Source organism: Carcharodon carcharias, chromosome 14 (assembly GCF_017639515.1).
Source record: "Carcharodon carcharias isolate sCarCar2 chromosome 14, sCarCar2.pri, whole genome shotgun sequence".
Lineage (NCBI taxonomy): Eukaryota > Metazoa > Chordata > Chondrichthyes > Lamniformes > Lamnidae > Carcharodon > Carcharodon carcharias.
This window is the reverse complement of record NC_054480.1, coordinates 116,816,047-116,830,379: the sequence shown is the minus strand read 5'-3', so window position 1 is coordinate 116,830,379 and position 14,333 is coordinate 116,816,047. Positions and strand designations below refer to the sequence as shown.

General features: G+C 40.0%; 1 protein-coding gene across 3 annotated transcripts in view; it reads right to left on the bottom strand.

Moving 5' to 3' along the window:
• LOC121287080 (E3 ubiquitin-protein ligase MARCHF2) overlaps positions 1 to 14,333 on the bottom strand; it is a 47,080-nt gene that overhangs the window by 20,916 nt on the left and 11,831 nt on the right. For all 3 annotated transcript variants that reach the window (XM_041204593.1, XM_041204594.1, XM_041204592.1), the window contains exon 2: positions 1,547 to 1,761. In XM_041204593.1, the coding sequence (XP_041060527.1) occupies positions 1,547 to 1,722 (176 nt within the window). In that variant the 5' untranslated portion in view covers positions 1,723 to 1,761. The remainder of the gene's footprint in view (positions 1 to 1,546; positions 1,762 to 14,333) is intronic.

Here is a 14,333-nt window from a genome sequence, read left to right as displayed (position 1 = left end):
GGGAACTAATTAGCTTGAACTAGCTTGACCCTGGCTGTAAACTCCAAAGTGAGCTGAAGAGAAAAAGTTGCCTTCATTGTTGAGCCTTCCTCTTCTTCTTGGATTGCTATGTCTTCTTTGGGCTCCATTGGGGTTTGATTCTGATGTGCCCTTGCAAGTGCTTAAAGTTTGCCCAAAAGCATGTAGATAACCACCTCCTACAATTTGGAGTGGGGTCTGTGCTCCTTGAGAAGGTGATGGTGAGCTGCCTTCTTGAACTGCTCCAGTTCCTGTGGCGTAGGTACACTCACAGTGCTGTTAGGGAGGGGCTTCCAGGATTTTGACCCAGCCGGACATTTTGCTTTATCACACACCCACAGTCAGAGTAGGATGTATAGAATTTCAAGCCCAGAGAGTTTATACCCCTAACAAAACATACCATCCATACATCTCACATTCCAACTCCAAAAAAAAAACCCACGAAATCTTCACACAAACAGAACACCAACAGGTTGCTTAATTTCTTCACAGATTTTGTAGGTTAATTCCTCTCCCTCTTCAGGTTCCCTGTCATCCACTCCATGCATCAATCTTCAAGAGACTGCCAATGGTACTTTTAAATTATACTTCCTAAGAGAGTGCTGGAGCCCAACTACACACACCCACCAGCTACAGTTCATACAACACCATCCCATTAAGAATAGAACTTCGCCTGTTTTGTCCCACTCTAATGCACTCTTGTGCATTAACATGCCAGACTATATTGTCATTCTATAAACACATCAGGAAGATATATGTTGCATCATCCCCTTTTCCTATCATGTGAAAACAAATAATGACCGAAATCCATCTGAACAAACCCATTTACATACCATTAGCAATGTGTCAAAAAGATGGAATTTGCATTGGTGTTAAGGAAGAGGGGAAAGGGAGAAGCATTCTCCTATAGAACCAGAACATTTGCTGACTTGACCTCTTAATAGTCGACTGTTGCTTCACAGTCCCTCCCTTTATATAAATTCCCCCACTCTACAACCCTCAGAGATATCTGTGTTCATCTAATTCAGGCCTTTTGAGCATCCCTGATTTTAATTACTGCAAGGTGGCCGTACCTTCAGCTACCAAAGGAATTTTCTCCCCAAACCTCTCCACCTCTCTTTCCTCCTTTAAGACACTCCTTAAAAACCTATCTTTTTTAAACAAGTTATGGTCACCTGCCCTAATATCTCCCTTATGTGGCCCACAGTGTTTGTGCCTTATTACATCAATGTGAAGTGTCTTGGGAAGTTGTATGTTAAAGGCACTATATAAATACAGGTTGTCTAATTTTAATCAGGATGCCAACAGCAGCAATCAGGAGATGTACTGCAGTTACCAATGGCTCACCATAATATCTCAAGCCAACAGGCATGTAAACTTGGTCTCCCAATACATTGCAGAGCAAAAAATTCCAAGTTAAAAAGTACAATAGTTTCAAAGCTACTAAACAATACACCTTGAAACATTTGGAACAATAATGGACACGTGCATTTGCATTTTCTCACAGTAACACCTCACCCCGAATTACCTTTGAGTGCTTAGAGCCTTAATGACAGTTGACAGCAGACGTCCATTTTTTGCTGTTACTTGTGTGACGTATTGAGGCCTCCCCACATCAGCTGCCACTACTGTCTTAGAAAAGGTGGCACTGCCATTACAATCACAGAGAGATCCTGGAAGATGACAGCAGTCGCCTGTTGTCATGGCAACAAGGAGTTAATGCCCTCCACATTCACGCTGCGCCTGAAAAACAATATTTAGGAACACCAATGTTTTCAAGTAATTTAGTTTAAGTTTAGTTTCCTCATCATCAATGAATATTAAAAAACCTTACTTGGAGGTTCTGAGTATGCCACTTCAATAAAGGCCATAATAACTACTATACACATGTGAAAATTAAGTTGTGAAAAGACCACTTGGAGCATCCATGTTGACCTTCCTAGGTAATAAAGGTTCATGAACCATCCATCTCAATCATTAGTAATGCTAAATCTTAGGAGAGGCAACTCTACCAAAAAAAACTGCCAACTTCAAGAAAAGCCCTGGGAAAAATCCCCCCACAGCACAGAGAGTTAATCCAGCAAATTATTCACCAAATGCATTACTATCTTAGGACATTAAAAAGAGAATGAGAGATACACTAACCCTTTCTCTACCCATGTCCTATGACTAGAATTACACACAATTCAAAAATGACCAATTCTGTCCATTGGCAAAGACCCCATTTCTCTCATTCCTTTCAATTGCCTTGTCTACCAAAATGTATCCATCACCATCTTGAAATCTGTAAAATCTATATTGCCTCCCTTAATAAGGCTATTCCACATACCTACCATTCTTTGAGGAAGTTATAACTTAATTGTATATCCACCTCTGTGTATAATCTTAAAACCATGTCCTCTTATCCCAGAGTTTGTATTTATACTGAACATCACTTTAGGACTTTGTTGATCTATTCTCCTTAAATATGTAAGAATTAGAATTCAGAAGTAGTGAAGTCAGCTTGCATAAAACCCTGGTCAGGCCTTATTTAGAATACTGTGCACATAAAAAAGGCAGAAGCATTGGAAAAAGTGCAAAAAATATTTAGAAGAAAGGTAGCATAACACTAACCCTGTATTACAGCTACCAGGGAAAGCTGAACGGGTTGGAACTCTATGGAAAAGAAAAGATTTCTGGAAAGCCAGATTGAGATCTTTAAAATTATGAATGAGTTGAACAGCCTGAATGTGGAAATAATGTTTCCATTTGTGGGAGAGTTCAAAGCTAAAGGTCATAACTACTAGATAGTTACTAATAAATCTAGCAGGAAAATAAGGAGAATTTTTTTTTTCCAAGAGTGTGGTTAGAATGTGGAACTCACTGCCACAGGAAATGGTTGAGGCAAAAAGTTTAGGTGATTTCAAAAGGAAACCAGATGACGATATGAGAAAAAGAATAGAAAGATAGAAAGCTGAAAGGCTGAGATGAGGTAGATAGAATGGGAACAGACTCACGTGAAGTAGCAACATCAGCACAGACCAGCTGGGCTGAATGGCCTGTTTCTGAGCTGAATATTCTATGTAAAAGGCAGTTGTAAAGTTAGCATCAGCGTTAAAGATCTTCTGAAAATCCTCTAAAATTGATCAGCTTAGAATGATGCTCCATACTTTCCATCCCACGTGTCACATCTAGGCAGCTAAAATGTGTAGCTTCCTGCTTTTTCAGGTTTACTATAGTTCCTTACAATCTACTACAAAAAGCTACTCGAGGAAATATGGGTGGGAAAGGGCAAAGAAAGAGGGAAAAAAAGAGGCATATGCTTTTAGATAAGAGAAGTGACAAGAATCACTGACTTGTATTGAAACTGCCCATCTGGAAACTGGGACACAAGATAATTTTTTGTTGTTCTGGAGTGCAATTGCAGCTTCTACCTATGAGAAGGTGAATTCTAACTAAATTTAGAACTACCAATAAATCTCATTGGTAGCAATGGCTCTTCAGTTCTTCGTAGCATGTATATCTGATGCATTAGAAACCCTTTTATGTAATCAGAGAAACAGACTTTGTTCTCATGAGAAATGCATGAGAAAGGTTACGATTTAATCTATTAAGGTTAAAGAAATCACTTAAATTTCTGTAATTGTTGAAAGTCTTATGAAAATCATACTGCCTCCAGTGGCCCTCATGACAAAACTGGAAGTTACGGGAATATAGGTTAAATCATTGATTACGCCAACATCTGTGTAAAAACAGATGAGACACTGAGTTTGCCTCCACTCTCCCTCCTTCAAAAAACTGAATGAGGCAAGGTTGCCCACCATCACACAGTTTTGGCTGGTTAAATTACACCATCTTCCTTATGCATGCTTGGGCGTCCCTAAACCTCACATCACTGGCTTAGGCAAGTAGGGCTTTTCCCTCAATAGAAGCAAGTGTACACACTGTATCAGGCACATAGAAACTCATGTGCTTTTCACAGTAATAATGGTGGGGTTCTGCATGCAACAGACACTCAGTGACAAATGAAAGAAATCTTACATTCTCCTCAGATATATAATTCCTAATTTGGGGGGAGATGGTGGTGTAGTAGTAATGTCACTAGACTAGTAATCCAGAGGCCCAAGCTAATGCTCTAAGCACACTGGTTCAAATCCCACCGTAGCAGCTGTGGGGAGTTTAAATTCAATTAATAAATATGGAATATAAAGCTAGTCTCAGTAATGGTGACCATGACAGCTATCATTGATTATTGTAAAAACCATCTGGTTCACTAACTAGGGGAGGAAATTTGCCAACCTTACCCGGTCTGGCCTACATGTGACTCCGGACTCTTAACTGCAATCTGAAATGACATGACCTGGCAAGCCACTCAGTTCAAGGGCAATTAGGGATGGGCAACAAATGATGGTATTGCCAGTGACGCCCACATCCCATGAAAGCTTTTTTTTAAAAATCCTCATTCAACAGGCTAACAATTTTTTCAAATTAGTTCAGAGCAGCCATCAGGTAAGTAACACATCCGTGCTGAATCTAGTTCCCACAAATACATATCTTTAACAGGAATCTTTTAAAATAATGAGGGATTCTTTTTTCCAGCTACATCTAAAGTTTTTGTGAGAAATTGGTCAATACCAACATTCAAACAAGCGAGTTTTAAACAATTGCAGATTTGGAAGCAGAATTCAATTGGAGTCTAAAACAAAAGCAGACAGTCAGTGTTACACATGAAAACAGATCTTATTTGTCACACCATGGAAACGCCCAGTTGGAAGCTGTGTAGGAAATTGTTCACCCACTCGCACATCTGGAGAAGGTTGCAAGAGCAAGTTTAAGAAACCATAAAAGGAATGTTTTTCTTAAATTCGATTCACTACAGTACAGTCTAAGGGCAGATTGTACTTTTTGCTTACACAAAACTTAAAACAAAAATGAAAAGTTATGATATCAGACTGAACTTATAAGAACAATTAAGCTGCATTTTACATTACATCTGCAGCATTAGTGCAAAACTAAGTTGTCTGTACTTAATACTTACCTTCCCCATCCAAACCACTGTGGCCCTTATCAATAGGTCAAACCTTAGCCTCTCCCACAAATCTTCCGCTATTTCCTCTTTCGGGCATTTCAACCTGTTCCATTTCTCCCAAACTCTCTTTCAAATTCCTTGCTGTTTACAAAGTCTAATCCTGAGTCTCTCACAGAACTATCATTCCTTCCATCTTTCTTCAGTCTCTGCACCAAGTGAAGGCTCACACTCAATGATTTTTGTTCCCCTTTCACTTCTTCCTGAATTCACCGCCTTCCTAAACTTCTCTGTCCACCCATATTCATGGATCCCCTCTTGACCCTGCTACATCCTATGGCCTCAATTACAAACAAGCCTATAACTGACCTCTCTTGTCACTTGCCTTACACACGTAACTTATTTTATTCTGTATCTACCCCTGGAAAATAAAAGCCAACCACTAATTGGTTACAACCACACTCCAAAATCTGGCTAGCTCTTCACCCTCCATTTGCTACAATACATCTGGAATTATTTATTTGCTCAACAGTTGCCTATAGTGAAGTGTCAGCCATGGCTCAGTTGGTAGCACTCTCACCTCTGAATCACAATGTCCTCTCAGGTGGACATAAAAGAATCCATGGCACTATTTTGAAGAAGAGCAGGGGAATCATAGAAACAAAGGAGCAAGAATAGACCATTCGGCCACTCAAGCCTGCTCCACAAATTTGATCATGGCTGATCATCTACCTCAACTCCACTGTCCAATGCTATCCCCATATCTCTCAATGTCATTGATATCCAGAAATCTATCGGTTTTTGTCTTGAGCTTATAGAACATAAGAAGTAGGAGCAGGAATCGGCAATTCAGCCCCTCGAGCCTGCCCTGCCATTCAATACGATCATGGTTGATCTCATTTCGGCCTCAACTACAACTTCCTGCCCTCTCCCCATAACCTTTCAGTGCATTACTAACTAAAAAGCTGTCTAGCTCCTCCTTAAATTTATTCAGTGTCCCGGCATCCACTGCACTCTGAGGTAGTGAATTCCACAGATTCACGACCCTTTGAGAAAAGTAATTCCTCCTCATCTGATTTAAATCTACCACCCCTTAGCCTAAAACTATGGCCTCTCGTTCTAGAACACCCCACAAGGGGAAACATCTGCTCCACATCTACTTTGTCTATCCCCTTTAGCATCTTATATACCTCTGTTAGATCTCCTCTCATCCTTCTAAACTCTAGCGAGTATGGGCCTAAATTGCTCAATCTTGCCTCATAAGACAAGCCCTGCATCTCTGGAATCAATCTAGTGAACCTCCTCTGAACCGCCTCCATTGCAGCTACATCCTTCCTCAAGTAAGGGGACCAAAACTGTGCACAGTACTCCAGGTGCGGTCTCACCAATGCCTTGTACAGTTGCAACACTTCCCTATTTTTATACTCTATTCCTTTAGCAATAAATGCCAACATTCCACTTGCCTTCCTTATTACCTGCTGTACCTGTATTCTAGCTTTCAGCGATTCATGCACAAGGACACCCAGATCCTTCTGCACTGAAGCATTCTGAAGTTTCTCTCCATTTAAATAATAAGTCGCCTTTTTATTCTTCTGACCAAAATGGATAACCTCACACTTATCCACGTTAAACTCTATCTGCCAAATTTTGGCCCATTCACCTAACCTGTCCACATCCATTTGTAAACTTCTTATTTCTTCGTTACAACTTACTTTCCCACCTATTTTGGTGTCATCTGCAAATTTAGCTACAGTACCTTCTATCCCTGAATCCAAGTCATTAAAAAGATCGTAAATATATTCAATGATTGAAGTTCCACAGCCCTCTGTGCTGGAGAATTCCAACAATTCGCCCCTCTCTGAGTAAAGAAGTTCCTCCTCATCTTAGTCTTAAATGACCTTCCCCTTATTCTGAGACTGTATGCTTTGATTCTAGACTCATCAGCCAGAGGAAACATCCTATCTAAATCTACCCTGTCACGCCCTGTAAGAATTTTGCAACTTTCAATGAGATTACCTCTCATTCTTCTAAATTCCAAAGAATACAGGCCCAGTTTCCTCAATCACTCCTCTTAAGACAGAACCTTCATTGTACTCCCTCTATGGCAAGTATTTCCTTCCTTAGATAAGGAGACCAAAACTGTACCCAATACTCCAGGTGCGGTCTCATCAAGGCTCTATACAATTGCAGCAAGACATCTTTACTCCTGTACTCAAATCCCCTTGCGATGAAGGCCAACATACCACTTGCCTTTCTAATTCCTTGCTGCACCTGCATGCTTGCTTTTAGTGACTCAAGAACAAAGACGCCCAGGTCCCTGTGGACATCAACTCTTCCCAACATCTTGCCATTTAACAAATAATCTGCCTTTCTGTTTTTTCTACCAAAGTGGGTAACTTCACACTTATTCACATTATGTTCCATCTTTCATGTTCTTGCCCCTTTACTTAGCTGTCCAAGTCCACTTGAAGCATCCTTGCATCCTCCTCACAACTTACATTCCCACCTAGTTTTGTGTCATCAGCAAATTTGGAAATACATTCGATTCTCACATCCAAATCATTTATATAGATTGTGAACAGCTGTAACCCCAGCGCTGATGCATGCCCTGTGCCTTGATCAATATTTATCCCTCATCAACATCACAACAAAACAATTATCTGGTGATTGTGCTGTTTGTGGGAGCTTGCTGTGCACAAATTAGCTGCTGTATTTCCTACATTACAACAGTGAGTACGCTACAAAAGTACTTCATTGGTTGTAAAGCGCCTTTAGACGTTCAGTGGTCATGAAAAGTGCAATATAAACGGAAGTCCTTTTTTTAAGGCAATGCCCTTGCCTTCAGAAAAATCTCCCATCCCCAATACTCCCCATGTTGCAATCCCATCTGGCTCCCTCAAGTTCAAGGAGCACAAAAGTAACCATGTCTGCAACACAACTGAGTCAATCAATCATCAGGTCTGGCTCAACCACATTTAGCTTTAATGGGCCTCATTTTCTTCTGCCAAAAGTACCCAATACTCAAGGATCATCTTGGAGGACCTAGATAATCCCAGGCTCCTTTTTTCTACTACCAACAGTTTCCTTAAAACCCACTCCTCACTTCCCCTTCCCTCACATCCAATATTATTATAGAGTTAATGGATTTCTTGCCATCAAGATAGTCACCTGCTCAGCAGTTTCAGCTGCTTCTCCTTGCCCACTAAATCCCTAGTTTCCTCCCTAGTCTAGGTCTGCACCCCCATGTCTCTTTGTCTCCCACTGTCTTCATGCTGTACGCTAAGCTTACCTCGCCCACTAAACCTTCCTCTGCTGCTCCTTTAACCCGATTGGTCCCGGTTTTACTTGATATTGTCAATGGCTTCCTTTATTCAGGTAATAACCACCTCAACTTTCAAAACCACTGTAATTACCCTCCTTCTCAAAAACCCACACTTGACCCTCCTACCTTTACTAACTGCCATCCCATTTTCTATCTTTCTTCCCTCTCCAATGTCCTTGAACTGCTGGGGCCTTCCGAATTTGTGTCACTTCCTTTTTGAAATTCTCCAATTTGGTTCTGTGGGAGGATCAAAAGCCTAACAGCCCTAACCAAAATTCAAAACAACTGTTACTGTTGTGCATTCTCTCTTTTCATTGCCCTTGATTTCTCCATAGTTTTTGATACAATCAATTGCACCAACCCTCCTCTAATGCCTTTCCTCCATTATCTAGCTTGCCAGTGGTCTGCTCTTGCTTAGGTCTACTCACCTTCCTGTTCACAGCCAAAGTAGTCCAATGATCTCTCAGTTTCCAACTTCCATAAACTTCAATTCTTTCAAAACCTTGCTGCCTGCAATTCAAGCTTGCACTAAGTTCTACTCATCATCATACTGACCTACTCTCCCAGTTCCCCAATGTAGCAAACTTAAAATACTTGCCCTGTGATAAAATCCCTTAATTCTTAGCCCAACACCCCCACCCCCCAATAACCTCCTCCAACTCCCAATTTCCCCCTGAAATCTCCGATGCTTAGATTCCGGGCTCAGTATACCCACCCCTCCTTCATCTGATCAAAAGTGGCAGCTCTTTCAGATACTTATACCCCATGTTATGGAAATCTCTCCAAGCCAGCTCCTCCTCACTATTTTTCTGTCTTCTTTATAATTGAAAATAAATAAATTTTGGTCTAGTCACAATTCATTAAAATACCATTTTCATTTAGTTACTTCAAAACACATCTGAAAATGTATGTAAATAGGCCCCTACAGAAAGCACTTGCAACTGGACTGAGCCTCATCTGGAACCTAATTTTCTCTGTTGCACCTATGCTGATATTCCCCACAGTATTGGCTTGATTACAGTCACATCTATCCACGGCTAGGCTAGGAGGGGAAAAGTACACCTGTGTCAAACTCTATTCACTATCTATGAACCTTATTAAATAACATGTGTATCAATCACCATTTGAATAGTCAATATTCACCATCTAAACCCACATATGAATAGTCAATTAGATTAGATGCTGGAGAGTCATCAGTTTTTAAACTTACAATTAATGGGGGCCAATTACGAATAGAATTTTTTAGCTTTGCCAATTTTTTTCTGTGCCCTCAAATCCATCAATTCTTTGAAGGCACAACAGTGAGTGCGACAGTTTATTCATAGGTGTAACAAACTACACCAGACCATATCCAATTTGCCTCTAAAAATGTACATTTGCAGCTGGGGGTTTGCGTAGTGGTGGCAGTGGGTGGCAATAAAGAGCAGGAACCCAGGCAATTTCTTGGCTATACTGAGGAAAAGAGGAAAACCTTAATACTCTTACCACTGTGCTGGCTGAAATTATCTGATTCAAAGTCCAGGGATTTAACCCAGTCTGTTTGGTGTATCAGTGGCGATCAGACTTTTTTTTAAATTGAGAAAGACAGAAGCGAGGAAGTTTTTTCAATCAAATCGAATAGTTACTCACATGCAACTTGTATAGTCATAAGCAGCAAGCCAAGCACAAAGTAAAAGTGACCTTTTCCTGGAGTTTTAATAATTAAGTTGAAGGGAATATTTGATTTCCAATTTAAATAAAAATGAAAATGCCTGTTGTGCATTCCATAGATTCTGAAATACTAAACGTGGTTGCTCACCATGCAGTGTTTAATATATGACTAATGGTATCTTGTTATTGGGATTGTAAGTTATTTTGTTGTACAACTTGTAGAAATCTTGGGAGATACAACATGCTCCACAATCATTTAGCACTGGATACACTAGAAGTTAATCACCTTTTCCCCTGAAAGAAAATCCAAAACTGTAAAGCAGCAAAGAAAGAAAAGCAAACTCCATAAACAATTCTTTAACAATGTACCAAAAAATAAATACTGTAACCTAAAATCTTAATAGTTAAGCTGATAATGTATTCAGCTTCCCTCATGGTGTATACGCAAGTCCTCTGATCCCTCAGAGACAGATTACATACGCTGTATGTTCCTTATTCATGCTCTGTGGGCTGTTTCCAGGGACACAAACAGATAACCATCAACTGCTGGAGGAACATTAACTCAGCAGAAAACGCTCTTTAGTCTACCCACAACTTGCCAATTTGGTTAAGTGAGTGGGCAAACACATTGCAAAAGGGGTATAAAGTGTGAAAATGTGAAATTGACCATTTTGGCAGGATGAATAAAAAAGAAGCATATTGTCTAAATGGTGAGAGATTGCAGAGCTGTGAGACTCAGGAGGATCTGGGTGTCCTAGTGCATGAATCACGAAAGGCCGGTATGCAAATACACGTATAGTACTCCAGAATCTAAGGAATGCACATCAGGCATTTTCAATCTTGTTTTTAAAAATGGAAATTAACTGTTCCCTTCAACTTAATTATTAAAATTCTAGAAAAGGTTACTTTTACTTTGTGCTTAGCTTGCTGCTTATGATTATACAAGTTGCATGCGAGTAAATATTTGATGCAAGTAATTAGGAAAGTTAATAGAACATTATTGTTTATTGCAAGGGGAATGGAATACAAAAGTAGGGAGGTTATGCTTCAGTTGTACAGAACACTGGTGAGACCACATCTGGAGTACTCTGTATAGAATTGGTCTCCTTATTTAAGGAAGGATGTAAATGTGTTGGAAGCAGTTCAGAGAAGGCTTACTAAACTAATACCAGGAATGGGTGGGTTGTCTTATGAGGAAAGGCTGGACAGGTTTGGCTTGTATCCACTGGAGTTTAGAAGAGTAAGAGGCGACTTGATTGAAACCTTTAAGAGCCTGAGGGGGTCTTGACAGGGTGGATGTGGAGAGGATGTTTCCTATTGTGGGAGAATCCAGAACTAGGGGTCACTGTTTAAAAATAAGGTGTCCCCCATTTAAGACAGAGATGAGAATTTTTTCTCTCTCAGAGGGTAGTGAGTCTTTGGAACTCCCTTCCTCAAAATGCAATGGAAGCAGAGTCTTTGAATATTTTCAAGGCAGGGATAGTTGGATTCTTGATTAACAAGAGGGTGAAAGGTTATTGGGGGTAAATAGATGGTTATAATCAGATCAGCCATGATCTTATTGAATAGCAGAGCAGGCTAGAGGGGCTGAGTGGCCTACTCCTGCTCCTAATTTGTATATTACGTCTTCTAGTGCCAAGAGCTGTCTACAACCGAGTGTTAGAGACAGGCACATTCCAAGATCCAGGACTACATGCTGAGGGATGCTTGGGGCAGCTGCTGAAAAGGGTGGGGAAAGGCTACAGTCTAAGGCCGGCCTACCATACTACATCAAGGGGCTGGAACCAATGTAAAAACCCTGGGCTACATGCACCAGAGATTGTTTGATAAGAAATATATATCATAAGCAAAACCTGTAATTGTAAGTGTAGTGAGGCACCTTAGATTTCCATGTTCATGTAATGTCAAATTTAAATTATGTACTTTTACAAATGTTATGAATAAGTATATTGAAAAATAAGTGTGGATGCCCCTCTCTCCTCAATGTATGGGTTACGGGAGCTGAGGAAAACCTCCCCATTTACAGGCCTAACCACTTTGATATAAAAATGGTTAGCCACAGAAGTCACGTTCACATGGCAAACTGTCGGGACTGTCAAATCAGCCTTAAAGGCACCCACTACTTCATGCTATTCCCCAAAAGGGAGAGCGTGATGATATGAAAACAAGAAGTTTGGTATTTATCAAAATCTTTTACATCTCAGTGCATCTTCTAGGGTTTTGTCCATTATGATCCCCGTAGAGATTGTTAACGTTTAAAGGAAAACAATTAAAAAGTAATTAACTGACAGGTCTACACGACAAAATTTTACGATTTTAAACAAAAACAAGCTTCATTCTACATGTAAAGAAAAATTAGTAATGCTTGCTTTTTTAAAAAATTAACATGATAGTTTAGAAAGACTTATTCTATAAACTCAGTTCTATTTTTTAATCGGCCCCTACCACTAAGAGTTCCCTTATCTTATATCTTGAAGGTTCATTTACTTTCCTTGGGAGCAACTCAAAGGTATGCCACACTCTCCAGAAATCACTGTGATTTCTCCCTGATATTCCAGTTATCCTCAGAAGCATGAAAATTCATGGGGATCCTCCCATTAGCTTTTGGCTAAGTGATTCTCCAAGACCTCACGACTGTGGACTCTTCAGTTCAATATTGGGCTTCACTGCCTTCTTGCATAGGGATCTAACTACTAGGAACACCCCTGGTTCCAAATGTTCCTCTATACTCCCATAGGTTCTGTACAGTTGCTGGTCCCATTGCTGTTTCCCAGCTCATCAGATGCTTTAATTCTGCCTGTTCCAAGCTGACTGTCTACTGGCTGTTGCAAGGCTAACAGCCTTTCACCATGAGGACCACTGCAGATTTCTTCCGCTAGCTTCAAGGTAGGCAAATCTTCCAGCTTTGTTTCCCCTTCATGAATTCCAAACTGAGCTCAAGCCCCAGCCATATTTCGTGTGGTGAACAATAAAGTTAGTATTTTCTCTGCTTAAGGTGAAGGTCATACTAACATTTACTTCCTTTTGATCCCTTGATTCAGTGAGCTGCAACCTACATAAGACCAAATCTGCAACTGCCTTCTGAGAGGAAAAACCTAGTTTAAAAAAACCTTCTAACCCCCACAACCCATCTCTATACTTTGGTTTTAGTTCTGGCATAAAGTGGCATGCTTTGGGAGGGCAAAAAATGCAAACTAATTATGTTTTACCTTTGACACAACTCTTTGATTCGGTGATGCGCATGAATAATTTATATCTCTAATGGATATAATTGCCCTCTCTCCAGACATGCTCTTTACAAACTGCCTTAGGCTTCTTTTCATCTGGAACTAAACAATTTAACTCTTTTAAGGGTAATAAGGATAGACATTAAGTTAAGAGGGGATCCCTATTGTTTATTGCTTTCATACCCCTTCCTTTGAACTTGTTAGAGAACCATAGTTTATCTTTTAACCTAAGCTGGTTTGATTTGCCCTTACATCAGGCTTTTTCATTTAGCTCATATTTAACACTTTAATATCCAATCTAAAAGTTATATCTAAAATATTAATATAAACCATGAAACTTGATGATTATGACAGCATCAACTACAAGCAGTACTTTGACTTCAGCAAATGATGCAAATGTTGATACACTCAAGACGTGCCCAGTTCTCCACACAGAATGATAAATACCAAACCTATTTGTTGTTTCCTTACCATCACCCTCTTCGTTTTGGAGAACAGTTTTCATATAACTGAGATTTTTTTCTTGATGTTAATAATTTTCTCTTTTGGCAATGCAATCTTCTTTTGTTTCCTGTTGCACGCGGCTAGCAGCAAGGAATGGCGGGAAGTCAAGGTCTATGCCAACACCTTGTCATTAGAAGATGTACAAGAAAGGTGACTGTCCCCTTCAATTTTCCTTCATAGCAGAAAAGATCTTTTCCATGCATATCAGTACTCTCCCAGCAAACATCATATGTAAAGTATCGGATTAGCTCTATCACTTAAAACAAAGTTGAGTTTGAACAAAGCTCACTTCAGCACACAATCAAGACAATTACTTTTGTGCATTACTGAGGCATTTTTATTTTAAAACAAGGAGTGTTCCCTCAACTACCACTACCATGAACAGATTAACTAGTCATCCATCTCACTTCTGGTTGTATGAACTTGCTTTGCGCAAAATGGCTGCATAACAGGAGTAACTGTACAATATAACACTAAGTGAAGCACCCGAGGACATATCAAAGAAGTGACGAGGGCACAATATAAAATCAAATTCATAGAGTCATTAAAGCACAGAAGAGGCTATTCAACCCATTGAGTCCTTGTCTGCTTACTGTAGAGCAATACA